This window comes from Eupeodes corollae, chromosome 1 (genome assembly GCF_945859685.1).
Source record: "Eupeodes corollae chromosome 1, idEupCoro1.1, whole genome shotgun sequence".
NCBI classification, from domain to species: domain Eukaryota; kingdom Metazoa; phylum Arthropoda; class Insecta; order Diptera; family Syrphidae; genus Eupeodes; species Eupeodes corollae.
Genome location: NC_079147.1, coordinates 78,852,922 through 78,880,841, shown reverse-complemented (window position 1 = coordinate 78,880,841; position 27,920 = coordinate 78,852,922). Strand labels below are relative to the sequence as shown.

At 35.3% G+C, this 27,920-nt stretch overlaps 1 protein-coding gene across 2 annotated transcripts; it reads left to right on the top strand.

The window, feature by feature from the left end:
• The first annotated feature begins 42 nt into the window (after positions 1-42).
• Positions 43-25,604, top strand: LOC129954237 (nicastrin). Of its 2 annotated transcripts, none has more exons than XM_056068013.1 (6): positions 43-212; positions 6,289-6,396; positions 6,461-7,940; positions 8,005-8,216; positions 13,946-14,153; positions 23,044-25,604. In XM_056068013.1, exons 1-6 carry the CDS (start codon positions 158-160, stop codon positions 23,096-23,098), a joined length of 2,118 nt encoding a protein of 705 aa, XP_055923988.1. In that variant the 5' UTR covers positions 43-157; the 3' UTR covers positions 23,099-25,604. The 2 variants fall into 2 exon arrangements, with proteins under 2 accessions (XP_055923988.1, XP_055923989.1); XM_056068014.1 differs by lacking the exon at positions 23,044-25,604 and adding an exon at positions 14,317-14,555.
• Positions 25,605-27,920: the final 2,316 nt, after the last annotated feature.

The window sequence follows — 27,920 nt, the reverse complement described above, 5'->3', positions numbered from 1 at the left end:
CATTCTAAAAAGAAATGTCAAAACTTTTCATCCAAATGACATTTCATTTCACAAAGTTTGGTTGCTCTCTTCTTGTTGTACTTTATTTTTGTCTCTAACTCTAAAAAGTAAATTTCCTTTATTACCAAAGTGATATTCTTTTATTAAACACACAAAAATGAAAGAAACTCGAAATCTACAAGTGATATTATTCCTATGGACAATAATTTGCTGTAAGTATAAACAAAAACTAAACATTCTTAGAAATAAATTACCAAACATCAAACAAAAACTTGGATCCATCAAAAAAGTGTATCACCTACAAGAAATCATCATCGTCTCGTAGAAATGTAGGCGTCGTCTTCGTCGTCGTCGCGTCGGTCGTAGGGAAAGATAAAATTTGCAAATTAAAAATTCGCGCCGAAGGTTCTCTCCCCATTTGGCTGTATATCCCATAAATCACTTACTTTTAGTGCCACTTGGATGCCGGCCAAAATCCATGACCCTTCCAAATAAATCAAAACATAAATCAATCGAATCCAAACATTTAACTTGCGATAGCACGACAAACACAGCAAAATGCTAAACTTAATTGTCCTCCTTCGCTTCCAATCTCCATTTCCATCTTCACCTTCAATTCTTTGATTTACATTTTATAAATGACTCACTATGAATTATCTGGGAGTGCAATTGATAAATTGTTTGTGATTGGGTTTCTGCTGCTGTATCTGCTCTTCGTTTTCATGGTCATCCATTTGCACAACAAAAAGACACGAGCCTGAGTTGGAAGTCTTTCAATTGTGATGCATTAACCTTCTTCACTATTTACCTTTCGCTTCACAGGCTTTTGAAATTATTGTGAAGACATTCGTCATTATTTTTTTATAATGCTAAATATTGAATGGATGAAAAAGGATAGTGATGCAAAGCTTCTAATTGGTTATCAGTTGAAGACAATCAACTTCATCATGTCAGAAAGGCGAACACCGCTAAAGATGCGTGGTACAAGTTGAAAAATCACCATTAAAAATCAACGCTCAGCAACAAGGTGTAATTAATGCGTAAAATTTGTAGTTTAAGACTTGATGAAGGCCCAAGTATGGAAGATCACATCCAAGCTATGACGACATATTTTGATAAGCTTATAGCATTAGGGGATCAAGTGTCAGACAATTGGACAATTGCAATGGTCATGCGACACTCTCGTTACTGCACCAGAAACTAGAGATCAAACGGAACTAACCTTAGAACTAGTTGAAGCTAAGTTGCTAGAAGACTCGAAGAGTCAAAATAAGGGAAATACAAATACAGCTTTAAAGATATCAAATAGGTATTCAAACGAATCCACTAAATGTTTCTTTTGCAATGTTTCATATGAAGAAAGAATGTAGGAAATATTTAGAATGGAAGAACAACCAGAAAAAGGGAAACGTAAACAAAGTTACATCTTCCAATGAATTTTGTTTTGGCTTAAGCGATGAAGTATATGGAGGCTGGGTTATTGATTTGGGTGCAACAGTCCAACTTGTAAGGTAAAAATAGTGAACTGAAACAACAAAGAATCTACTATTCGAATCCAAGATGTTCTGTATGTACCTGATCTTCAAGGAAGCTTACTGTATGTCAGAAGGTTAACTCACAAAGGATTTACGGGGAGTTTTCCATGAAGAAGGATAGCTTTAGTCGACTTGACTTGGTAGTCTATACAAACTTATACTGAAATTAAGCAATCAATATTCCAGTCAATGAACGAAAAAAATATCTTTCGCTTCAAGAAAAATCCAACAGTTTTGAAACTTGGCACATTTACTAAGTTATGTCTGGTAATGACCCAAAGAAAGAATCCGACGTGAGCTCTAGCGGCAGTTAAGCGAAACACGGAGTTTGTTTTAGTTTTTCACGTTTAGCTCGAAAACTTATTGACGTATCAAAAAATGTTCCACAAAATTCAAGGTCATTAAATTTTATAAATAAAAGCTTTAATGAATTCGTATCTCTTATAGTTTATAAAATAACTCTAGCGGCAGTGAAGAGAAACATACGTTTTTTTCGGTTTTTCGGGTTTATCTTGAAAATTATTTGTCATATCAAAAAAAACTCTTCTACAAAATTGAAGCATATTAATTTTCTTTGTACTTGTTTTAGTTTTGTAAAATAACCCTACCGGCATTTAAGGAAAACATGTGATGATTTTTTCAAACACGTTGATGACGATTGTGTACCTGAAACCCGTTTCTGGAAACTCTTATAATAAAAGAAACGAACATTGAAAATAGAAAAAGGAAGTGCAATAGGACATAGCATTATATTAGCTGTGCGTCCCCGATCATTCATGCCTCCAATACTCCGCAGCCTTGCCTTATTTATATACAGAATGCTTGGTAAGGGTTTTGTTCTTTATACCATGAAGCTCGGTTGTTGGAGATATCAGCTATTTGCCACACGCGACCGGATTTCAGCAGTTCATTTAATTAATTTGTGTTTGATAATGTCAGAACGCATCTACTTCTATTGGAAAAGAAACCGACACAAGAATGTAAAAGCTGAAAAAACTACCTTGTGCTAAATCAACTGGATAACTTGAAGTAATTTTTTTGAAAACATTTTAAAAAACAAATGACAAATTAAAAAAATTAGTTTTTGAGAATGTTAATGCGTGTTCGGAAGAAATGGCATCAAAGTTTATTGGCATTTACAATATTGCAGGATGGAAAGGGTACATGCACTCAATAACATCAGGCTTGTTTAGTGCAAAAACTAAAATCATGCCACTTCCGTTCATAAACTCTCCACCGTCCGACTATAATATACTTTACACTACATTGCACTATGCCTGCAATTTGTGTGACAAATTTGACCAAAAATGTGTGACAAATTTGACCAAAAATGTGTGACAAATTTGACCAAAATGCCTAGTGGTATGAATTCGTTGCCGCAGCTTTATATGAGTCCCGCCTATCAAAATGCATAGTCAGATTGGGTGGATTTCACCTGTTAATGTCCTATATTGGTTTAATAGGTTTTCTGAAGAGTGGAAGTGGCCTGCTAGAGTTGATAAGTATTATATACTTCCCGGTTACTGTTGAAAAAATGCTAGAGGGAAAACCTTTTGCTAGAACCGTTCGTGTTTTAATACTAATACAAACATCTTTAGCTAATGTAATAAGGGAACAAGTCGACATAAGCCAACCTGAATTAGAGGAAATCCAAAATCTCATGAAAAGTTTTCTTGATGAGTCTCCTTCGTTATGTGCACTAAAACAACCCTCAACAAATCTTAGCAAACTCAAATTTAATAGACCAACAGCAGCCTTATACTCGTAGATTTAGTTGTTTAATTTGATTACATTACTTAAAGATTTTATTCACGCTTAGCGGTCTGGCGATTGGAATGCCCATATTAACTGTGTGAAGAATATGATTTCATACATCCATATCGCCGGACACTTCGTACGCCAAATCATGTCATCTGTATTTGCAGGACATGTTAAAACTGACTTTTGTGATGACTCCAGATGAATTTCAAAACTTTGTGCTTTGTTACTTTACTATAAGAAGAACTGACCGATTTTGGACAGCGATGTGGTCGGACCTGACAATTGAACAAACTCTAATCCGTGGAATGAAGAGTGGTTGGCTTGACATGAGGGCGTGGAATCACTGATAGTGATAAAATTTGCTCATCAACTTGAACATTTTGGGGAGGCACGGAAAATTAGAGATAATACAGACGTTGCAAAGCTGTCAAATTGGTTCCAAAGTCATCCTCCAATTCCAGTTACAAATTAAATTATTTCTATAGCGAGTGGCATCGTTGCAGATAAAAATGTAACTTATTACAATGCTTATGTTTCCCTGTTTCTCTTAACTGCCGCTAGGGCTCACGTCGGATTCTTGGGGACTTTTATTTGGGTCATTACCAGACATCCCTTAGTAAGTGTGCCAACTTTCAAAACGATTGGATATTTTTTGAGGTGAAAACCTTTATTAACTGCACTAAGAGGTTTTACAAGTTGAAGACAAAGCCTACCAGGTACGTTGTCTTGATCATTGGCATCGTTTGTTTGGTCACCGAAAAATAGGTCTCTGATTGAGATGCTCGGTGTATGCTGTTAGAAATCTGGCATATGAATTTTGGGGAGAAGCAAAATAGATGAAAGAGCTAAACTAAGAATATTTGTTGGCTACGACGAACATTCAAAAGGGTATCGTTTAGTTGATGAAAGCACACAAAAAAATAACGATAAGCAGAGATGTAACATTTCTTAATACCATCATCTATTAAATGCCTTTGAAATATCAATATCAATATGTCAATATCATCTGCGTATCCGAGTAATTGGATGGGCTTTTGGAAGATTGTGCCTCTAGTGTTGACGGTTGAGTTTTGCACAATTCTTTGCAGAACGATATTTTAGAAGTTGCATGACAGTACAACGCCTTGTCTAAAACATTTTTTGACATCAAATGCATGGGTAATATCTTTTCCGACCTTGATAGAGCAACGTGCATTCTCCATCGTCATTCTGCACAAACGGATAAGAACAGATAAGATTGCTCTGTAGAGCTCTTCCATATGGATGCTGCCATACGCGGCTTTAAAATCGGTAAAGAGATGGTGGATATCGATTTGAAGCTCCTGGGTTTTTTTTCAAGATCTGCCCTAGTGTGAATATTTGGTCTATAGTGGACTCTCCTGGTCTAAAGCTACACTGATAAGGACCTATCAGGTTGTTGATTAACGGCTTCAGACATTCACATAATACGGCAGAAAGGATCTTATACGCAATGTTAAGGAGACTGATGCATCTGTAGTTGGCGCAATTTAGAGGATCTCCTTTCTTATGTATAGGGCGTATTATGTTGAGATTCCACTCATCGGGCATCCATTCTTCCGACCATATTTTGCAGATAAGTTGGTGCATGCTCCCTACCAAGTCATCGCCTGCTGCTTTAAATAGTTCGGCAGCGATGCTTAGTTTTTGAAATTAACCAAAAGGATTTACGCAAAGATTAACTCACTCTTATTTGGCAAAATGCTTCCAGTGAGTTCCTCTTTCTAAGCTACCAAGACATAACAAATTCACCTCTTTCTTACCCTTAGGTATTGGCTTTGTCTATCTATATATTGATTTTGATTTTTGAGTTATAAAAAATCAATACCCTATGCGTATAGGATAAACCACAACCACCACTATAATCTTACAAGGAGGCCATCCCTACATATGTTCCTGGAATTAATCATATTATCCCTTGAAATCACATCATCAGTGGTATGATATTTTAGTCTTTGATGAAGTGACATCTAGGGAAGTGGTCGTCCGACCACTTCTTTCTTTCAGATTGCAGACAAGCGTATAGCATTATTGCATCTACACGGAAATCAGTTTGACTCCCGGATGGATCTGTAGAGTAAGAAAGATTTAAAAGCTTACGAAGTGGTTTTGCCAGCGTTGAAGTAAACCTCTTCCGAAAAATATGTGCTATACAGTGGATTTGTGTAAGTCAGGGTCTTCTCTCCGGTTTGTTTAGCAATGGCATCACGATTTCTGCTTCTCTCTCCACCCTTGTTGCCATTTGATGGAAATGTAAAAGGGCTTCTTTTTTTATTTTCCTTTGTTTCCTGTCAAGGCCGCATCCCATCACTGATCAAACAAACAGAATTGGTGACACTATGGAGCTCTGTCTGGACTCCAATTTGGACTTGATTCTTTTCTGGTCATAAGTCACATTATAATGGAAGTGAATAAATCCGGGTAACACTCTTACTCCTCCTTTAAGCAAGAAAAACAAAAACTCCAAGTTAAAGCTGTCAAAAAAATTCTTAAAATCAATAAACAACGGATGTAGTAGTGATTGGCATTAGACGCACCGTTTGACTATGATCCTCAATTTATTGATGTGATTAATGCAGGAGAATCCAGTGCGGAATCCTCCTTTTTCATGGCCAAGTCTTGCTTTCAGGTGTTCTTTTTTTTTTATGCATTCTAAACAAATTTTCTCTGTTTTTTTTTTGGCATCTCCAGTTTTTGCACTTCATAAAGTTTCCTTTTTTTTGGGAGCTTTCCAAACATTTTCTTTCCCGCTCTTGGGAGTAGGCGTCAAGAGATCCAAGCTGACTCTTGCAAGGAGTAAATAGAATCATTCAGATTAATTCTTGTCATGAAAAATTCCTCCTCAAATAAATCTTTCACGTTTGGCATAACACTGTAGGTACCATCTATTGCGCTCTGCTTTAAGACCCCACATTTTTTACATTTAAGAACTGTGTGTATAGCTACAAAAAGTTTCTTATTTCTTTTTGTTTAGTTTATTTTCCAGCAAATGCGAAAAGGACTCATGAAATGATGTACGAACCCATAAGCGGAGCCAGCTGTTTCCGACGTTTGAATGGAACACACCAAACTGGTTGCTCTTGTAAGTTTAATAAAAACAAACCCACATTTAACATTTTTTTTAAAAACTGTTACACTAATTCCAGCTTCATCATCGGGATCCGTGGGTGCTCTGCATGTCGTGAAAACCATTGAAGATATAAATTTCCTTCTCAACAATCCCCCCTCCCCGCCATATGCACCCGTAATACCACCGCCATTCTTCACCCGCACCAATTTGCTTCGCCTAAAAAACGAAGGTGGCAAAAACATATCGGTGGTGATTCTGGTCAATCGAACCGACAACATGACTCAATTCAGTCATGAGCTAACGTGTCCCAATCAATATAGCAACATAAATAACTTTACCTGCGACGCAACTCGCCCCGAAACCCTCTGGAATCCATTTGGCACTGGGTTGTTGCACGAAGATTTCCCATTTCCAATTTACTACGTCGCCGATCCCGATGAAAAGAAGAAGATCCTCGATTGCTTCGATAAGTTCAACAATTTCGATTATGAAACCCAAGCCACACGATCTCTGTGCAGTGTCCAAGTGAAAACCTTCATGTCGGCAGCTGTCAGCTCGGAGGTCTGCATGCGGCGAACGAATTTCGTCAACAATCTCAGTCGCACCAGATATTGTGATCCGCTCGAGGGTCGGAATATCTATGCCACTCTCTTCCCGCGCAACCAAACCGATGGCGGCAAGCGTGAAGTCGATCCGGAGGAGAAGTTCATCATGGTTACCACCCGCTTGGATACCACCTCCATGTTCGATGGCGTGGGATTGGGTGCAATGGACTCGCTGCTATCCTATGCCGTTCTCGTAAACGTAGCTCATGTGTTGGCGAGACAACCCCGCCTCAAGAACGACAAATACAACATTCTCTTTGTGGTCTTCAATGGCGAGACCTATGACTACATCGGCTCGCAGCGCTTCGTCTACGACATGTCAAACAAGTCCTTTCCCACCCTCAGCACCCACACGAAACCCATTGACTTCGACAACATCGCCCTGATGATCGACATTGGAGCCTTAGATGAGATGAACGAAATCAACCTGCACTCCCGGCAGGACATCCAACTGGCCACTGATTTCCTCACCAAGATCCGATTCTATTCGAATAAATTCCACTTGAAGGTGAATTTCAACTCGGTGTTGAGTGAAAATCTGCCTCCAACTTCAGCACAATCGTTCCTCAGGGCCAATCTGACGTTTCCCGCAGTGATCTTGAATTCAAAGCCTACGAATAAGTTCTATCACTCGATCTACGATGATCAGTACAATATTGCCTTCAGCTATGGCAATACTTCGATGGATTTTAGTGTTCTCATGGAAACGGACTTGGCGCCGGATCACTTCCACGTTGATTCGGTGCAGATGAAGATCCGAAATGTCTCATCGGCGCTGGCCTTGGGGCTGTACGAGATTCTGTCGGGTGAAGTTTATAATGGAGATAAGCTGGCAAATCCTATTTTGGTTGATGAGTTTCTGTTTTGTTTCCTGCAAATGGCCGATTGTCCATTGTTTAAGGCAGCCTCGCATCCTAACAATCAGGTTCGATCGCCTATTCCTCCATTGAGGTGAGTTCGATTTAATTTTTATTTGGATTAAGTTAGAATATGTTTTTTTAAATATTTTTTGTAGGTATATAAGCGTCCAAGGAGCATCTCAAGAAGCATCTGGTTGGTCATATCGATTGCTGGGATATGTTCTTTCACAAAAGATCACAGAAGTTAAGAAGGAGAATTGTACATATCTACCGTTGCATTGGTTTGCCGGGTATGACGGCAAAGGAGAATGCCGATTGACAACACAGAACTATAGTGTGGCGATGAGTCCAGCATTTTTAATCGACGGTAAGTTTGTAGGTTAAAGGTGATTGTCCTAATTTGTGTTTTAGCAACATTCGTGGTTTAAGAAAGAACACGCCAGTTGTTTTGGCATTGAGTGAAACTCAAATAGGTGAAGATTCCGATGATTCGTAATTCAATCTTAATAGGTATAACTTAGTGCCCTTATTTTTTTCTCATCATGGATAAGCCGTGTATATAAGAATTGACGTTACAACATATTTTGCGCTCTTACACAAACTTTAAATTATGTGGTTAAATAAGCACATCATCCACGCATGTTTCCTATATCAAAGTTTAAATCTAGACAGCAATTTAACTTTTTACAAATCTGTCTGGCTCCATTCAAAGAATTGTTGCCCATTATCCTCACACTGAAATCGTCATTGAGGGAAGGAAGGTATTTTGACATCTTTGCTGAATTCAATCAATTACCTCAGCTTGTCGATGAGCCAACTCGAATCCCTGACGTCGCTGGTCAATCCGCCAACACCCTAGACTTCTTTCTTACCTCTGACCCTAATAAATACACAATCAATGTATTACCGCCTCTAGGCACATCAGACCATTGTATCGTATCTGCAAAATTCTCATGTCAAAAAAACCCAGTTAAAGAAAAAACACCTATGAGAACCGTTTGGCAATATGAGAAAGCCAACTGGGACGGTCTCAATGAAATCTTCAAGAGCTTTAACTGGTCACTATGCTTCCTCGATAGTGACGTGGATTCCAGCGCAGATATGATTGCAAATTCAATTCTTTGTGGAATGAGAAATGTTATCCCGAATAGGGTGAAATCCATCAAACTCAAAGAGAACTTATGGTTTGATTTGAGCTGTAAAGAGTATATTAGGTTCGGAGATGTAAGTTTCCGTTGTTATAAAGCCAATCCGACTGAGGAAAACGGGAATAAGTTCAAACAAGCTAGAAAGACCTGTAATTGTCATATTCGACGAAACGATAAGAAATTAAGGCAAAAAATACTACAATGTCCCAAAGATAGTAAAAATGTCTGGTCATTTGTAAAAAACGTACGAAACACCACGTCAACGTCATCCTCGGTTCCAACGCTCGTCCACAATGACACTCCCTATGTAGGTTCGATTGATAAAGCCAATTTGCTTGCAGCACAATTAATTGTTAATTCGACGCTACTAGAGAGTGTCATGAGTTCTCCTGTTCTTGAGAGCGTCAACGATTCTTTGGGACGAATCTTCTTTTGCACTCGTGCAGTTGCAAGGGTATCCCCACTATTGTTCTGAAGAGGTGTTCTTCAACGCTGACAAAACCACTGCGTAAACTTTTCCAACTTTCCTATTTTATAAGTCTCTTTCCGAGCGGATATAAAACAGAATTTTTCTCTTAATCAAATCCTCATCCCCCGCCAATTATCGTCCAATAGCACTCACGTCCCTTCTTTCCAAGGCTATGACAAAGCTTATTAATTATCATCTTAAGAAATATCTTGAAGAACGAAAGCTTCTTAATGACCGCGGTATGGCTTTCGTAGCAGCAGGTCCACTAGTGATCGCATGGTTTATCTCTTCGAATAGTGGAACAAATCTTTACATCGTTTTGGAAAAAAGTAAGATTATGGCACTTGATTTTTTAAAGGCATTTAAAAGAGTTTGGCACCAAGCTCTCATAACGAAAATGTGTACTTTTGGTATTGATTAATCCCTTCTTCGTTGCCTTTCTAACAGTTCAATACAAGTTTTATTGGATGGTTTCAAGTCTGAAATTAATAAAATAAATGTTGGTGTCCCCCAGGGCTCCGTTTTGTCTCCGGCTATCTTCCTTATATTCATAAATGATCTTTTGGCTACCACTTCTAATCCATTAAACTGTTTCGTGATGATAGTACCCTCAGCTTTTCATATTCGTTTCTAGATTAACATGCTTGTCCTTTGGATGTGGAACTTCAACGGCAGCGTATGATAAGCTCATTAAATTTTGATCTTGAAAGCATTGTCCAATGGGGACTCAGAAATCGTGTAGAATTTAACTCTTTGAAAACTCAATGCTGTCTCCTTTCGTTAAAGCGTAACACACCCCCGATGTCGCCATCTATGAGTGGTACTTGCATCCAGGAAACTTATCAACTTTTATTACTTGGTATGTGTATCACAGATCACTTCTTATGAAATTTTCACATATTTGATATTGCCAAAAATTCTGCAAGGTCCTTAGGATTTCTCTGACGATGCGAGAATTTTTGTCACCCCTACTGATTTGTCTGTAATTCACAAAGCCTTCATCCGTCCAAAGCTTGAACATAATTCGCATATCTGGGCAGCTGCCCTGAAACAAGTTTAAATCTCTTGTACTGTTAAGTATAGAGATTTAGAGATTCGTTCTTGAATCGCACATCGAAAATGTAAATTGCTTTGGCCAACTCTGTTTCTCCCTCCTATTTTTATGTTCAGAACTTTAATACCAATGTCCAGACAATGTGGATGAAACATTTATTGTTGTTTCTTATATCGTAGCCCAAATCTATTTAGGGTATCAAATTTTCCCCAATTTCATGGAGTGTCTGGACTCTGGATTCCATTAAAAAATTGTTTATTCTTAGTGCGAGACTCAAATCATTCTTTCAGGTGACTTCAATGTCGTTTTTCTGGCTTCTCCATTGGGGTCAGAAAATTGAGATTTTTGTTAAGTTTAGCCACCTTACTTATACGCTAACAGAAAACACTTGTCTTGTTTCTAACGCATGGTTCATCCGACCATATGGTTGTATCTTGCAACTTATTTTGCCATAAACTCTTCTGTCAAAGAAGGACCTACTAAGAAAATCGTACAACAATACGAGAATGCCAACTGGGAAGGTCTTAACAATACCACGACCAAATTATGAATGATCAATTACGACAAAAATGCAATGTCAGAAAAAAAGGAAGAATATTTGGCCATTCCTTTCTTTTTTGGTTTCTAGCTTGTTGTCAATGACACTCCTTTAGTTTAGTGAGAAAGCTAACTTGTTTACAAGGCATTCTACCGCAAATTCCACCTTCTCGGATATTTGCATCACTCGCACAGTTGAGAAGGGCGTGAATAATTCTATGAGGTCTCTATTTACTAGTAATGTTTCCAGAGTCCTTAAAGGGCGCAAAATACTCATATACTCACTCATAAAAAAGCGCTGGCATAACCACTACGTAAGCTTTTTCCTCTATCCTACTCTTCGAACAACAAATGTAGATAGAAAACATTATTTATTCATACCACTCCAAAAGTGGCAAGTCCTTCTACCCCTTCCAGTATTTATTAACCAATCGCACTAAAGTCTCTTCTTTCCAAGGTCAAATCAAATGAGCTGATACCAATTCTGTTCATGTTGGTGCCCAATGAGTTCTGACAGTAGTAAGTAAGGACAGCTGAGGCCTATCTAATTGTAAAATTTTGTTTACCTTTTGAAATCATTGGCTTTAGTCATCATTTTAGGGAAAGTAGTTTACTGCTCTCACTATTTAAGACGCATATAGTAGAGTTTGGCATTATAGGCTCTTATCGAAAATGCGTGCCTTTTGTTTTAATGGATCACTTGTTCTTTCAATACAAGTCGTTTTCGATTGGTTCAAATCTGAACCTTTTAATCAACTTACATGCTTGACGATAGTACGCTTATCTTTTCATATCCGACTAATTTTTTTTAACGATATCTGAGAGATAGATAACATACACTTCACAGTTCACTCTCAGTCAATTCCTTGTGCGAATAATGTTGTCAGTTATTAAGACCTACAGTTTTTAAGACGAATCCAAACGAGTAATTTAAGAAAGCACTTTTCATGACAAGAATAACTTTTAGAGGATTTTTCAATTTCTTGCAACAGGCAGTATCCATGAACAAAACTTAAGCCAAGGCCTCTAGCATGACAGTCCTACGCACTTATCATCACGCTACGGATACTTTCCTTCCTCATAATTGAGGCCAACAATTGTTCGTAAGACTTGCCTCTCGAACGTGGCTTAGGGGCTGTAGTGGCTTTTACAAAGCTGTCGGGATTTATAGATTAGTATCGCCAGAACTATCGTACAGTGCATCAGCAGCTTAAAAGTTTTGGTTAGGTTTCTGGATTTAAAAAGCTTTCTCGGCCTATAATAGTCTCTGTTGGCTTTGAGCACCCTTCCGCATATTTCTTCGTCGAAAACTCGATGATGCTCTGTCGTTATCCATTATCTACGAGTGCCACTTGCATTAAAGAAACTGAACATCTCGAAATTATGGGTTGTGTTACAGCAATCACTTTTTGTTAAACTATACGACAAACCCGATCTCACCAATATACACTAACATTTTCTTTAAACTTACTTATGGTGGCGCTACAGTCCTATGCGAATACTCCAAGTTGGGTGAGGTCACTTTCCACTTGTGCTAGCCATCGCTGTTCTATGATCTTGGATTCTGAGATTTTCCTGGACGGAGCATTGGTTGCCATGCGCTCTACGTAGCCAAGTTATCTCATTCGTTGCATTTTACCCTTCTGGCTAAGTGCTTATAGCAGAGCCTTGGTAGACAATATCCTTTATTACCTCAAAGCTACGCCTATAAATGGTGACGTTTAGACCCAAACGGCACGTCGGTGTTGTAGGTTCTTTCTTGTTGAGAGCATGTACAGTTTTGCCGTCTTTATTCGGTAAATCAACTTTTTTCCGCTTCAGTAGTTGGACGGAATTTTGAAAGATAGTGTTTTAGGTCTTGACGTGGGAAATCTACATTATTCTTTCAAGTAAGATTTTAAAGAAATCGTATAACAGGGCATTACCTTGTCTAAAGCCTTTTTTTAAATTGAAAGGTTCGGTTAAGTTGTTTCCAACATTTATAGAGCAGCGCGAATTCTTCATGGTCATCCTGCGCAAATTGACGAGTTTGCGGGGATGCCAAAACTAGACAAGGATCTGAATTGCTTGTCTCTGTAAACGCCGTCACATGGGGCCTTGAAATCGCCATTTTAATATTTGATCGACTTTGGACTTTCCTGGTCTAAAACCACACTGGTAAGGAAGTATCAGATTTCTGACGATAGGCTTTAGACGTTCACATATTACGGCATAGAAGATTTTGTAAACGATGTCAAGGAAATTGATTCCTTTATAGTTGGTGCAGTTTAGAGGGTTTCCTTTTTTAAGCATGGGGCAAATAATACTGAAATTCTATTCATCGGGCATGTTTGCTTTCTTCCGACCATATTTTACAGATAAGTTGCATGCTCCTAATCAAATTATCTCCCGTTTCTTTGCAAAAGCTCGGTATTCTCTCCAGGGGATTTGTGGCAATCTATGGCAACTTAACTTCGTCCAAGTCGGGAAGACGGGGTTGTTGGCTTTATTGAATGGGTCATCCTCACAGCGAAATTCGGTTTGTCGTCGCCGTTATACAGTGTGCAAAGGTGTTCCTTCCATATTAGTTTTGCAGCCTTATGGCCTAGGTTTCCACCAAAATCTCCATTCGAGTAGACGTACAGTTTATGATTGTTGCACATAATTCTCCGCAAAGGTCTTTCTGCATAATAACTATCTCCAATCTAGCGACTTTATTTAGGATACATAACAAATGATACAAGAGATGCCAAATTTTGACGTTTTATTGTAATCCGAAGTTAGAAGAATTCAACTTTTGTGCAATGCTACCTCGCTGTTTCTTTTGGTATATTCAAGCTTTTCAAAAATCAAAAAATATGTTAACAATTTCAGTAACTTCTTAATCATATTTCCTTATATTTTTATAGATTATGATTGGAAATCTGGCCAATACTCAACCTGGACCGAATCGACATGGTCACAACTCAGTGCAAGAATATTCCTAAGACCGTCCAAAACCCACGAAACAATAACACTCTCACTTGGTATTATTGTTGCGATATTATCGTTTTTTATAGTTTATTTGATCAACAGCAGATCAGAGGTTCTCTTCGAAGATGCTCCAACGAGATCATCGTAAGTTCATATTATTCCAAAACAAATTTAAATTAGTTTTATGCCTTTGTTTGTATTTTTTTTGTTTGGTTTGATCTAGAATCATTATTAATTTCATCATAAATAAAAATGCATCTACATATATATAGATTTATATATTCTCCTACTTTTTTTTCTCATCTAGCATAACGGAACCAGCGGCTTGTTAGTAGTAATAAATAAAAAAAAACAAAAATATTTATATAATAAAAAGAAAACAAAATTAACTTAACAGAAAGACTGCCCACACTTAGGCGAAAATTGTAAAATAGTTTTTTAAGTATTATCAATTAATTAACATTCCCAATTTATTTTTCATCATTTATACCTTATGCCTCCCCTCCTCCCCCATTTATTAACAATATAATTATATTATTTAATTAATTTGTTTGTTTTATTTTTATTTCATAGTTAGAAAAAAAGACAAAAAATGAAAAAAAAAAAACGATAAACCGCTTTGATCATTATTTTATATAATAAAAATTCCATCCTTTCAAAAAAGCTTTAGTTCTTTTATTTAAGCGCACATTGTACGTACATACATAGCTTAGAAAGGTCATCAATATCATCATACGCTTAAGGAAAATCGAGATCAAAAATTACACAACTTGGGGTTAATTAGTACACAGAGGTTAATGTTTAATCATCGAATCATATCGCTTGTAAAATTAAATTTGTGTCTGTTCAATCTCAACTTATGTTGAGTTCTTAATCAGGAATAGAGTTTATCAGTCGATTTTGACTGATAAGCACAATTTAAATGGAGTCTGTGGAAATCAGTAGAGTACAGATGTACCACTGATGCTTGCATTAGGAGGAAATGAATTTAAGGAACTTTTTACTATTCATAACATAAAATCAGTCCAATTATGAGTTTCACTCGAAATATTTTTGTACGATTTAAAATTTAAAAGCTCACCTGAGTTTAACCTAAACAAAATTTCACCTCGATTTTGAAATATGATTTCAAACAATAAGAAAATGAATTAAAAAGATTTAAATTTCGAACGAGATGAAAACAGAACTTATCGAAAACCAATCATCGCCTGAAATTTATAAAGGGTCCGTCTATAGAAACATCAAGTGTAGTTTCGGCTGTGTGGCACTTAGCGCGGTTCTGTTGAAACCAAATGTTGCCAATATCCTCCTCTTCAATTTGTCTGAACAAAAATCCGTTCAACGGGCCCGATAACGATCGCCATTGACTGTAACGGCCTCTCCTTGCTAATTTTCGAAGAAAAATGGCCGAATTATGCCTTTGGATTAAAATCCGCACCAAACAGTGACTCGTTTTTGGTGTATCGGCTTTTCAATGTATGCATGCGGGTTTTTTGTACCCCAATTGTGCTTTTTTACATACCCGGCAAGATCAAAATGAGCTTCATCTGAATAGATATTTTTTTTTGGCAACATCGGCATCTTCTCTAAGCGTCGTTCCCTTGTTAAAGCGTTTACACAACCATATTCGTTCAGCGGAAGGATAAACTAATTATCTGTCAAATCAGACAAGAACTAAGTGTTACCACTTACCATTCACGAAATAAGCACTAGTTGAAAAAAAACGTTAGATGGCGGACCCTATAGAAGGGGAATACCTAGACTTGCCATAAGTTTTGATACAAGTACAAAACGCCATAAGACAACAACTATGTAATATTTCGCATTAATGTTTGTTTCATTTATTTGACCATAATATTAGTTCTCTCTCAAAACGATCGACCTCAACTTCAATGCCAGGCCTTAAACGTTGTGTTTTATTGATCTATAGTGGCACGCACTGTTCTTTTGATATTTTTGAGACTGCTTCAGCTAACTCTATTGTAAGAATTTTTAAATGTCTGCGAGAAGTCGTTCAGACACGCTCTTCAATTCTGACCACAAAAAATAATCTTAAGGATTAACGTATGGAGTCCCCGAAAGGTAATCTTAAGCTTCACTTATATTTACAATGATGACCTTAAGGCACTTTTTAGTTGTCTTGGCGTTGTTTGTATCACCAAAATCCTGTATAAAAATTTATCAGTCTTCATTAAAAAGGTTGTTTTTTTAACCCTTTACCAAACCCTCACATCTCTGTGGTATAACTTTACATTCGTTCCAAAAAATGGCGATATGAGACACTTTGGAATGAACTTTTATTCAAAACATTATATAGGGTGATTTTTAAAAGCTATGGAAAGTTTTTCAACAGATACAATTCAGAAAAATGCATGAAATCTTTATTTGAACCGATAATACGGTCCATATAATTTAATGTTTGAAGACTATTACATGCAAATATTGACCTTGACTGCGGCTCAAATGATCCATACGCTTAGTCCAATTTTGGTATGCTCTTTTTAACATTCGGTATCTCACGAATGAATGCTTCAATGTTGTCTTTCAATGCGTCAATTGAAGCAGGCTTGTCTGAAGAGAGATGAGCTTTAACATAGCTCCATACAAAATAGTCTAAAGGCGTTAAATCGCAGGTTCTAGGCGGCCAATTGACCGGTCTTAGACGTGAAATAAAATGTTCACCGAACTCGCCTCTTAATAAGTCCATTGTTGCGCGTGCTGTGTGGCATGTGGCACTGTTTTGTTGAAACCACATGTCATGCAAGTCAAGCTCTTGCATTTTGGGCAAAAAAAAGGTGGATATCATCTCACGGTTGCTCTCACCATTCACAGTTAGGTTACGATTCGCATCATCTTTGAAAAAGTACGGTGCAATGATGCCACTAGCCCATAAACCGCACCAAACTGTGACTTTTTCTGGATGCATTGGTAGCTCTTGCAATGCTTCTGGCTCATATTCACTCCAAAATCGACAATTCTGCTTATTTACGTACCTATTGAGCCAAAAATGAGCTGGAAGAAGCGCGGGATGAACTTTCTTAACAGAGCACGCATTTTGATAATAAAATTCAATGACTTGCAAGCGTTATTCGTTTGTAAGACGTTTAATGGTTAAATTATAGACCAAACTGAAGATGTTTCACAGTGAAACATAACACGAAACGTGCGTCAGCTGTTCAAACCAGTGTTGCCAAAAAAATAGCTAAAAAATCACCCTTTAGAAGCGTGGTGATGATTACGTTTGACCCTTAGAACAACAGTTTTAGTTTGGTACAATGATATGAAACAAATTGTATTTTTTCTTTTATTATAAACTTATTCAAGGGTAAAAATCTTTTTATTCAAAAAAAAAAAACAATTATTCAATGCTTAATTCTCTCGTGCAATAGTAACAATAGCCCTTCATGTGTAGATGCTCCCTAACCAGCATTGAAATGAATCTAGTAAATAAATCCCCTTCTCTTGACAAGGGATTTCAAAGGGGTTTTAGTGTATTCGTGCGCGTGCTGATTTTATAAGCATACAAATGTGGACAGCGTACGGTTATCTACTTTTTTGGCTGTCATCTATTCTTAAAAGCATAGCAAACTTGCGGACAGTCCGATTCCCGAAATTATAGCGGTTCCAAGTAATTTATATAATAAGACCTTTTTGGTAGAACTCATATATTACCTTTGATTGGCATTTATTGCTATTGAATTTTCTTTAACGCAAATATTTAAACAAATAAGATGACCATTTTTTATCAAATGGATCTTTTGAGCAACAAGGTCTTGAAGTTTTGTAACAGAATTTATGGCACGACTAAGTATTAAAACAAGAAATTTCCGGGTGGAATTCAAAATAAGGCTAATTTAATGTAATGAATTGGCCAATAGTCTTATTGTTTGATAAATTCTCTGTGTCACTAAGGAAATGTGAGACAAAACCTGTAGAGAAAAGTTTGATTAGTTTAAGGAGGTTTTTTCGAATTTTATTTTGTTGTATCGTTATCATCTACTTATGGTCTCCGTCTACAAGAGTAGACGCTCTCTTCCTCTTTTTATACATGACAGTTAAGGTTTCCGGCATTCTGGTTCTGGACGTTATCTTTTAAGCATAAGCATAGGTAAACAAGCAGCTCTTCCAACTCGACTCAATTAGCACCGTTTTAATAAAATCAACTGGATTGAAAAGAGTATTCTATGACGGATTTATATAATGGCATAACAGCGGCGCTAAAGGCCTTTTCGTCGGGAATGATTCAGGTATCGGAAATTCATCAAGATCGTTAAGGAACGCCCTTTCGGCATTGACATTCTAGAACTGGTGAGGGCAGGACATTTGCAGGGAAAGTGCATAACTTTTTCTCTTTCATTTTGGTCTCCGCAACTATGACAATGAGTTTTGTAAGGGAAGCCCAACTTTGCAGTATGCTTTCCTCTCGGCCAGTATCCGGTTCATATCTCATACCTGGGCCTGCATAAAGATCGGTAGAATGGATTTTGTTATAGATATATCTTTCTAGTCACAATATAGTCCTTGAGACTCTCCTACCTGGGTTCTGGTTGTGTCAAAAAAATTGATTAAATGTTGCTCCTAGAGAAGTATTTACTCTTTCCGCAAGTGAGCTATGAAGGACCGATTCGCAACTCATCAGCTCGTTCATTTTCATGAATTTCACTATGACTTGAAACTCAAATAAAAATGACATGGAGGTTGATGCTTAGGCTGTATAGTTTATCCCGACATTGTATAGAGGATGTTGCACTCGAATTGATAACCATAACTACCGCCTGGCTCCCAGTTCAAATAGTCGTGTTTCTACTTTGGTTAGAGTTCAATTTTTCATTTTTCTCTAATAGCTTGTTATTCAGCTTGAAATACATCGCGTAGTGGAAGAAACTTAGAGGCATTTAAGGACTCAGAAAATATTCCCGACCCAACTCCAAACTCCGGTAAAAAATATTAAAGTCTTTCGTAGCCATCCCATCCTCCCAGCATAATTCGTCAATGTTGTATATGTTTGAGTCGGTTTCTCTTCGATCATGGGACTTGGGCACACCAAAGTTTATCTAATTTTTTGTTGCATATTCTACATCTAGGGAGAGAGTGTAAAGTTGGTACATAGTTTTTAAACATTTTTCTCAAGGGTTTCGAAAATGTTTCATTGAAGAATCTTGAAAAAATATAAATTTCAGTTATTCCAGTATTAAAAAATTAAATTTGAAAATGCATTATTCATCCAGATCAAAATCTTTATGGTTTTTAGATTCAACTAGATTCTAGAAATCGATTGAAATATTATTTAAAAACCTAAATAAATTTATTTCCAGTGTTTCATGTTTCATTTGATTTTAACAACTTTCGCCAAATTATTTAAGTTAAATCGATTGAAGGTTTCGTTAATTGTAAGTCGTTGTCCACTATTTTCCGATTTTGAGTCCCGTGTCTTTTCTTTTTTTAGACTGGACTAAAAATTAGACGATGAATTTTTCTTTGTCAATGCTTTTGTTTATAACTGTGTACAATATAGGATCAGTGTTAAAACTATATATTGTTTTTTATAACGGAAAACTTTAATTGCTCGAAAAAGTAGGAACTCCAAACACAATTAACAGAGGAACCAGGTTTCGATCTTAGGGCTTATTTTGTTGATTAAGGATTGATAGAGGAATCACAGAACCCTAATCATACATTTGAAAAGCCTTCGGATTTAGCTGTTTTATTGGACTGAATTTTAAATGGAAAAGTTCTATATAGCATCACCGTCACCTTTGTCTTCGTCGTCAGTTATTATTCAGGTTTGAATGATTTTGAAATTGTCAGAGTCAGTTTTACTTTCCAAATTGTGTATAATTAATTTTAGATTGCATCTACTTGGCAGAACTTTTTGAAAAAGCAATGGATTTGTAGTACCTGTGGCTTGATGGTTAGTGCGTAAGACTTTTATGCTACAGGTCTTGGGTTCAATCCCTGTCTGTGCCACCTAAAGTTTTTTCAAGGGTATTGACAAATCCTTCAAGAGTAATTCTTGCCATGAAAAGTGCTTTCTCAAATTATCCATTCGGTTTTGTCATAAAACTGTAGGTCCCCCTTCATCTTTGAAATGACTCGCACACAGGAATGGTTTAGAGTTGTAACTCACTAGGCGCACTAATATAACTAGAATTACCTTTAAATTGTCGATATCAATTGCATCCAAATAACCTTCAAAAGCGATTTTTGGTTTTTAATATATGTAAAAGCTTTTTTAGAGTTTGAGACTATTTCTTTTAATTGTAATACCAACCTTATTATAAATGATTTTCGCCTTACAACCGATTCAATGCAAGCTATTATTTTTCTAAGTACAACAGTTTCACTCCTTATATCATTTAGTTAAACCTATTTGAAGGCCAAAAATTACATTATACAGATTGAAAACCTTAGTTTTGTTTTGTTAAAAGTTTTTCTAGCTGCTGAACAATAAAATATTACAGAAAAAGAAAAATAATAATAATAATAGAATGCTTGAATAGTGAAAAAGAATTATAAAGAGCTTACAAGTTGAATAAGAATGTTTCATATTTTTTAAAATAATTTTTAAATTTATATTTTCATTAAAATTAAAAAATAAAGCTTTGCAGTAAAAATTGACATGATGAATAGACAACAAATATCGTTTATAAGATGCTAAGAAAATAAACATCGTCCTAATAAACGCCATTCGAGATTTATTTGTAAAATTTAAAGTATATTTTTAATGACTATAAAGAACATAAATTAACATTGTTAACAAAAAAATGTAAAGGGCTGAATATGTAGACTTATTCTGTTCATAAAACAATCCTATGAATGTCGTATTATTATCATATACTCGTACATATTAAATGTCTCGTATTGTCTTAATATTTTATTAATTAATGTTTATGTAATTATGTTATTGTAATGTCTTGTCTCGGTTTAAGACTGATTTGTTTTTTTAATAACGGTGTTGATTATGTTTTTAAAATTCTCTGCATATGTAAAAAAATTACCATTAGAAAGGAAAAGTAAAGATTTCTTCTAATCGACTTAAAGGTTACACTGGTGGACAAAATTTTGTTACTGGCAATTAAATTGCACTTTTCCAATGAAAATTGATGTCCTCTATTTTCAATCTGACTTCAAAATAGCGACAAAACATATTTTTGAGCTATCTTCATTCATGAAGTAGATTTTTCAATCAAATTTGTGACGGTTTTTCAAACCTATAATACCTTTCGTCAATATTCAGAATGCAAATATTTACAGTATCTCATAAAATTTTCCAAAAATCTTCATAAGTTAGATTTCACCTGTCTTACAAAAATGGGCAAAATATTTGTTTTCGCTTTAACGGCTTAACATTAAGTTTTGTTTTTGTAACGAATCCGTCAAATAAATAATTCTTTTATATCAAGTTTTTGAAATGTGTGAAAAAAATATTAAAATAATGTTCAAACTTGAGTGTATAATTAAAATAAGTGTTTTTTCAGAACTATGAAAGTATCGAATTGAATGTTTGCTAAAAACTTCATATAGAGTCAAATTAAGGCTCATACTTACTTAGGGTACCGCTACAGTCCTGTGTGCCTTAGTGCCTTACCCAACAAACTTCTCCATTGAGCTCCGTTTCTAGCTTCAAGTTTTGACCAAGACGTCAGTGACGTAGTTCTTTTCTGGGTGACAGTATTGTACTTTGTTTTGTCCTCATTAACCGCTAAACCCATTTTTACCTCCTCTGCATCAATACTCACAAAAGCTCAATTGACATTACGCTAAGTTCTTCCGATTATGTCAATGTCCTCAGCACATGCCAGTAGTAGGGAGCTCTTCCTTCAGGACCATGTCAAAGGCATTGTATGACAGCGCATCACCTTGTCTAAAGCCTTGTCATAAAGTTGTTTCCTAAATTTATACGGACGAGTTTGGAAGGGACCCCAAAACTAGACATAGCTCTATACAGCTCATCCCTGTGGATGCTGTAATATTTGGCCTTGATATCGATGAAGAAATTGTGGTTGTCGATTTGATGTTCTTGGCTGTGGGCTTTCCTAGTTTAAAACCATACTGATATGGACCTATCAGGTTGTTGACGATGGGCTTTAGACGTTCACATATATTACGACAGAAAAGATTTTGTTAGCGATGCTAAGTACATCTATAGTTTGTGAAGTTTAGAGGGTCTTCTTTTTTCAGTATCGTGCAAACAATACCGAGGTTCCATTCATCTGGCCTTCTTTTTTCCGACCACATTTTAAAGATAAGTTGGTGTATGCTCCTAACCAAAATATCTCCAGCTTCTTTAGAAAGTTTTGGCATTCAATCCACCTGTTTCAGCGGCTTTAAGACTCATAACGAATGACAATTTTTAGAAACAATTTAAGATACTCAATTGCTTTAATTTTGGATGATTTGCAGAATCATCATACAATTTATTGTTAATTGATATGTTGAGTTTTAACTTAGCCTTAAAATCCCCCTTTTTGGTTGTTTCAAGTGTTTTTGAAGAGTTATATTTAAAAAAGCTTGTGAAAAGAGACAAGATTGGGCAAGATTGATATTTAGGACATATTTTTCATGTAAAAAAACGTAATTTTGTCGACCAGTACCTAAATATTTTCCGTTTTAAGAATGGTGTTAATTTGTGAAGGTCCTGAAAACTTTATGGAGGATTACAAGAACCAGTATTAATCATAATAATGAAAAAAATAACATTAAAAAAAAACGGGATACCTAAGGTCTTCTTTTTTTGGACCTTTCTGTATTAAATATAAAACTTTTAATTGCATGAAAATAAAATCATCAATATTCAAAAATATAATTTAATTGTAAAAATGTATTGCTTGGCATTGCATCCATCTTGTTGCATTTGTTTTGTCCTGAATTAAAATAAAACAAAAAGAAAGAAAATATTGCTTCATATTGTTATATATTTAATTAAAGATTCTTAAACAATTTATTGCTTTTTTCCCTTTTTTTCCTTTTTTTAAACTTTATTTTATTCTTTTCCGTTCTTCTCAAATTCAAACCATCATGGCTATGCGAGTAGATCGGCTTCGATTGGTACTTATGAGCAAAGCTTGTTAACAAATGATTGTTTTTAATAATCGAGATGACAAAACAAAAAAGTGACTATTATTATATTATTTAAATTGTAATATTATTTTAATATAAATATTGATTAATAAAATAAATGAACATTATCTAATTTTTGTATTTAAAAATAAAATGAGAAAGTAAAATAATGTGATGACAATCATTTCTTGCGAATCTTAATCAATTAAAAAGTTGTAAAAATTTTAATTTAAAAAACTGTTTTGACCTTTCACAATTTATTATAGAGTTTTTTTTTAATAATTTAGGTTTTTAATATTTTTGTTTTTATTAGCCGGTGCTATTCAGGTACCTTTTGGAGACAAATCGTTTATACTAATAAATAGAAAGCATCACAGTTCTGCAAAAATTGTCACCAAACTAAAGACTAGGGATATCATTTTTATGAAATTTTAGCCTTAGCGGGCACACCTCATACAGGCCACATAGTGGTCACAATGTGTAACTCATTACCCCACGATGAAAAACCTGAAAAACCCAATTTAACAAGATGTGTGGATATTTTAAAACATTTAGCTTATTTTATCATGTCAGTTGAGGAGTTCTTCAACATTTCTCATGCTTTCGGTTGGTTAATTTAAAGTCGATTTAAAAAATGTGTATTTGTATTAAACAATGGTTACGGCCATACTGGAAAAACTAAATTACTCCAGGCCTTATGAAACTTCTGCTTAAATCAAAGCTATGAATTTTGTTTAGCTTTTCCGTGTAGCGAAGACACTTCTCAAACTTGCCTTTTACGAGTATCATTAGATTTGATTTGTTGTATTAATTTGAAAGGTTTAAAACCTTTGTAATATTTTGTTTATGGTTATCAAATTGCGCTTTTTCAAAGGGTTTTGGTGATGTGGTCCCGAATAGTACATTTTTAAAGGTTGCATTAAACTCTAGACGCTTCTTCTTCGCTACCATAAGTTTCATTGGGCAGGCTCAGACAACATAAGGGACTTCATTTGCAGTCAAATGCATTCATTGAACGTACATTTTGGCAATCACATGCTAGAAACTTGCCTTCCTTTAAGTCCCTTATGTCGCCTGAACCTGCCCATTATTAATTGAGTTCAGATGCAGGCTGTAATAAGGCTAACTAAATGTTTCTACTTTCTTTCCTTAAATTAACTTATTATTTATAAAAGTTCAAACTTATTTAAAAGCTTTATACAAAGATCTAAATATTAAAACATATCTAAGGTTTGGACTTAAAATGCTGAAAAAAACATAATTTAACTGCAATCAATGATTGCAATCATTTGAGACTTGCGTTCTTTGTATTCACTTGAAGTCTTTGTATTCTTAAGTTAAATTTCAATACATACTTTTGAAATTTGGATTTTAATATTTTAGCACCTACAAAAATTAGTATGGGCAACTTTTCAATATTTTGTGTAGTGAAATTTCACTTAAGAATGCAAAGATTTCAAGTGAATGTAAAGCTTGGAGTAAATGCAAACTCTTCAAAAAAATGAAATGATTTCAAAAGAATGCAAAGTGAATTCAAAATTTATAAGTAAACCGGCCCCTTCCTCAGAAGTATCAAGAGACTATCACACCTTCAGTTTTGGGAGACACCCGTAGGATCAGAATGCATTCTTACGCTCGCTTTTGGTTCTTTATTAGCATAAAACATGCTCCCATATCCAAAATGCAGCTTAAACATTGTCTACATGTCTCTGACCTTAAAAGCTGATTCTTTTTGCGAGATCCGGTTTTAGTACTGGCTTAAGTTTTCTAAGTCCAGCTTTAGTAAGTCTTTACCACACTTCTCTAAAATAATTTGTATGGTACACCAATGCCTAAATATGTAGGTACAAGGTAGCCTTATTTTGGCGTCACTGAGCTTAATGACTTGACTTCGTATCGGTCGTTTATCACTTTTTTTAAGCAACTTGAATTACATATTCCTACAAAATAAATAAATTAAATGAAGGAACAGCTCGGTGAGAACTAGGGCCTAATGACTTACAATTTTCAACTATTCCTGTGTGCAAATCATGTCAGGAATAGAGGGGACCTACAGTCAAATCCGAATGCCTTATTTGAGAAAGCAAGAATAAATACTTTTGGCCGATTTTTCAATTCGTCGCAAGAAAAAGACTGTAGGTTGTACAGGCAGGGATTGAATCCGAGGCCTACAATAACGATTACACCAAGGGTACTACATATTCCCACTTAGTACAGAACAATACAAAAAGCTCTCAATTTTTAGAACTTGTTTACCGGAAGTGGATAATGAAATGTTTGACCAACATTTTTCAAACGGCTCTGTATATTTCACAAACCCGACGTGATAGAGCGATTTCAAGGTGAGGTTCGAATTTTAGAAACCACCAAAATCCCTTGGAAAAGCATTTGTTGTATTTGTACTTCAAAATAAAAGATTGATTTTGTAAAGTTGTACTTTCAAAAGTGAGATATCGACATGCCTATATGAGTATTGAAAAAAGGAGACCAACCAACTCAAAAAGCAATATTTGGCTTTTCTTTCAGCTTGGTTATGTCAACCTGGATAGTAATTTAACTTTTAAAAATATAAATAAATTTAGTTGGTAGTCTTTTTCGTTGTTGTTGATTTTTTTTAGTCTTTACCTGAATTATTTTAACTGAAATGTTAATTTAAACATCAAAACATAAAAATAGAAAAACATTTATTTTATATAATAACTATAACTTCTTTATCTCTGTTGCTGAATTTTATATTTAAAATATTGTTTAAAACTGCCATTTAATTTTTCTTGTGTTAATTAAACTTAATTATTAAAAAATTATTTTCACACAATTGCAATGTCACTAAAGTCATCAGCTTTTATTTAAAATAAATTAAGCTTATTTTTATTTATGTTCTTTATAGTCAACAATCATAAAATTATAAACAAATACAAAAAAGAAAGCCAAAATTGAACAACAGCCAGTCCTAACCATCGATATAAATTAACTTCAAATTAAAATAAGTTAAATAAAATTAAAATAAGATAAGAAACCGAAATAATTGCACCGAAAATCTCGATAAACACATGTGCAAGGGTCTTTGTAGGAAACAAGAAACAAAAATGAACAATAATAAATTAATAACTTAAAAATAAAAAAAAAATGAATAGATCATAAATGTTTAATGTGACAAAAATGAAACCAAATTTAACAATAATATAAAACAAAACAAACAAAAAAGACAAATAAGTAAATAACTTTTTTACTAATTCAAAAATATGTAAGAAATAAAAATAAAATAAAAAAAAACTTTCTTATCAATTATAGTGATATAGTGTATATAAAATTAATAAAAAATAAACAAGTATCATTATTTTTTGAATATAATAAATTACTTTAATGATCGCTTTAAACATTTGTTAAAATTGTGTATGTTTGTATATTAAGATAAAAATTCAAAAACTAAATTTAATTGATTTTTAAATAAACTGATTTATTTAATAAGTGTATTCATAACTTCACATTTTAAATCTTAATATCTCAGCAAATGGGTTTTACTTTTTAATAATATTAAATTAAAAAAAAAAAACAATTTCTTGGTTTTAATATCATAATAATAAATTAAACATTTCTTTTCTTATTATAATCTTACACCATTCATTATTATATAAATCAATAAATTGCTATTAAACGTAAAAAACTCCATCAAAAAAAGTGTTTTATTTGACTCAAATAAATTATGTATCTCAAAAATATGGAAAGTTTTCTAATGTTGAAATAGTTGATTCACAGATTCAAAAATACAGGTTTCTTGTCTCTGATGTTCCAACTGTCGCAAAACTTCTTTTCAAATTCCAATTAACAACTTTTTTGATTCCAATATGTGGTTAAATGTGTGCTGCTCATGAGTATGTTTTTAATGTAGGTATAAGCCAGAAATATTGTGTTCTTTCGTCGTTTGCGGACCCTTGCAATTTGTTGCAGACGGTTCGGTCTCCTTCGTCGTCTTCAAAAATTTGTTTTGCTGAAGCGTTGTTGCCCATTCGATGAATGTGGCCGAGAGTGTTTTGGCTATTTGGACTACAATAGCTCGTACAGCTCACGATATTCTCCTCCATTCGCCCTCTACGTATATAGGAACAAATATTCGCCGAAGGATTTTTCTCTCAAAAGTGCCCAGTATCGATTTCCCTTTTTCTGTAGAGTAGCACTGTTAAAATTAGAGTTTTGTATAGCGTGCACGTTGACTTTTGAAAAAAGATTGTTGAATCCTGACCTGCAAGACTTGAAACAGGTATGTAAGTCGGCCACTAAGGGCAAATTTTTAATCAATATTCTGAATGAAAAAGAAAAGCGGTATTCGGTACAGTGCTTCTCACTGGCCGAATACAAACTACTTAAAGAAGTGCTCAAACAGGCCACCGCTGAGTTCTTCAGCTATACGCCCAAGAGCGAAAAATTCCAGACGGTCCTTCTGAAGGGCATAAGTTCCTGCACGGAACCAGAGGAGCTCTTAGCTGAGCTCCGTCAAAAAGCCACGGACGATCTCGATTTTATCGGGGTCAAGCCGTTCACTACGGTGAAGTCAAGACGAGGGGGTTATAGGCTGCCAATGTTCCTGGTAACATTATCGCCCCAAAGCAGTTTTGATAGTGTGAAGAAAATCACATCTCTCGACTATCAAACTGCACGCTGGGATACATTAAAAAGGCACGACGGCATTTTACAATGTACTAACTGCCAGAGGTTTGGCCATGCCAATGCCAACTGCAATATGCAGTTGCGTTGTGTCAGGTGCGGAGAAACCCACAAAGTAGGAGAATTTAAGCTGGGGAATGAGCGGGTTGAGGATTTGACCCTGCTCAAGTGTGTCCTTTGTGGAAACCA

Coding starts and splice junctions, on each gene's coding strand:
- LOC129954237 (XM_056068013.1), top strand. CDS start 158: ATGAAAGAAACTCGAAATCTACAAGTGATATTATTCCTATGGACAATA. Junction 8,217..13,945: donor TCCAGCATTTTTAATCGACG/GTAAGTTTGTAG, acceptor ATATTTTTATAG/ATTATGATTGGAAATCTGGC. Junction 14,154..23,043: donor GATGCTCCAACGAGATCATC/GTAAGTTCATAT, acceptor CTATGCGAGTAG/ATCGGCTTCGATTGGTACTT.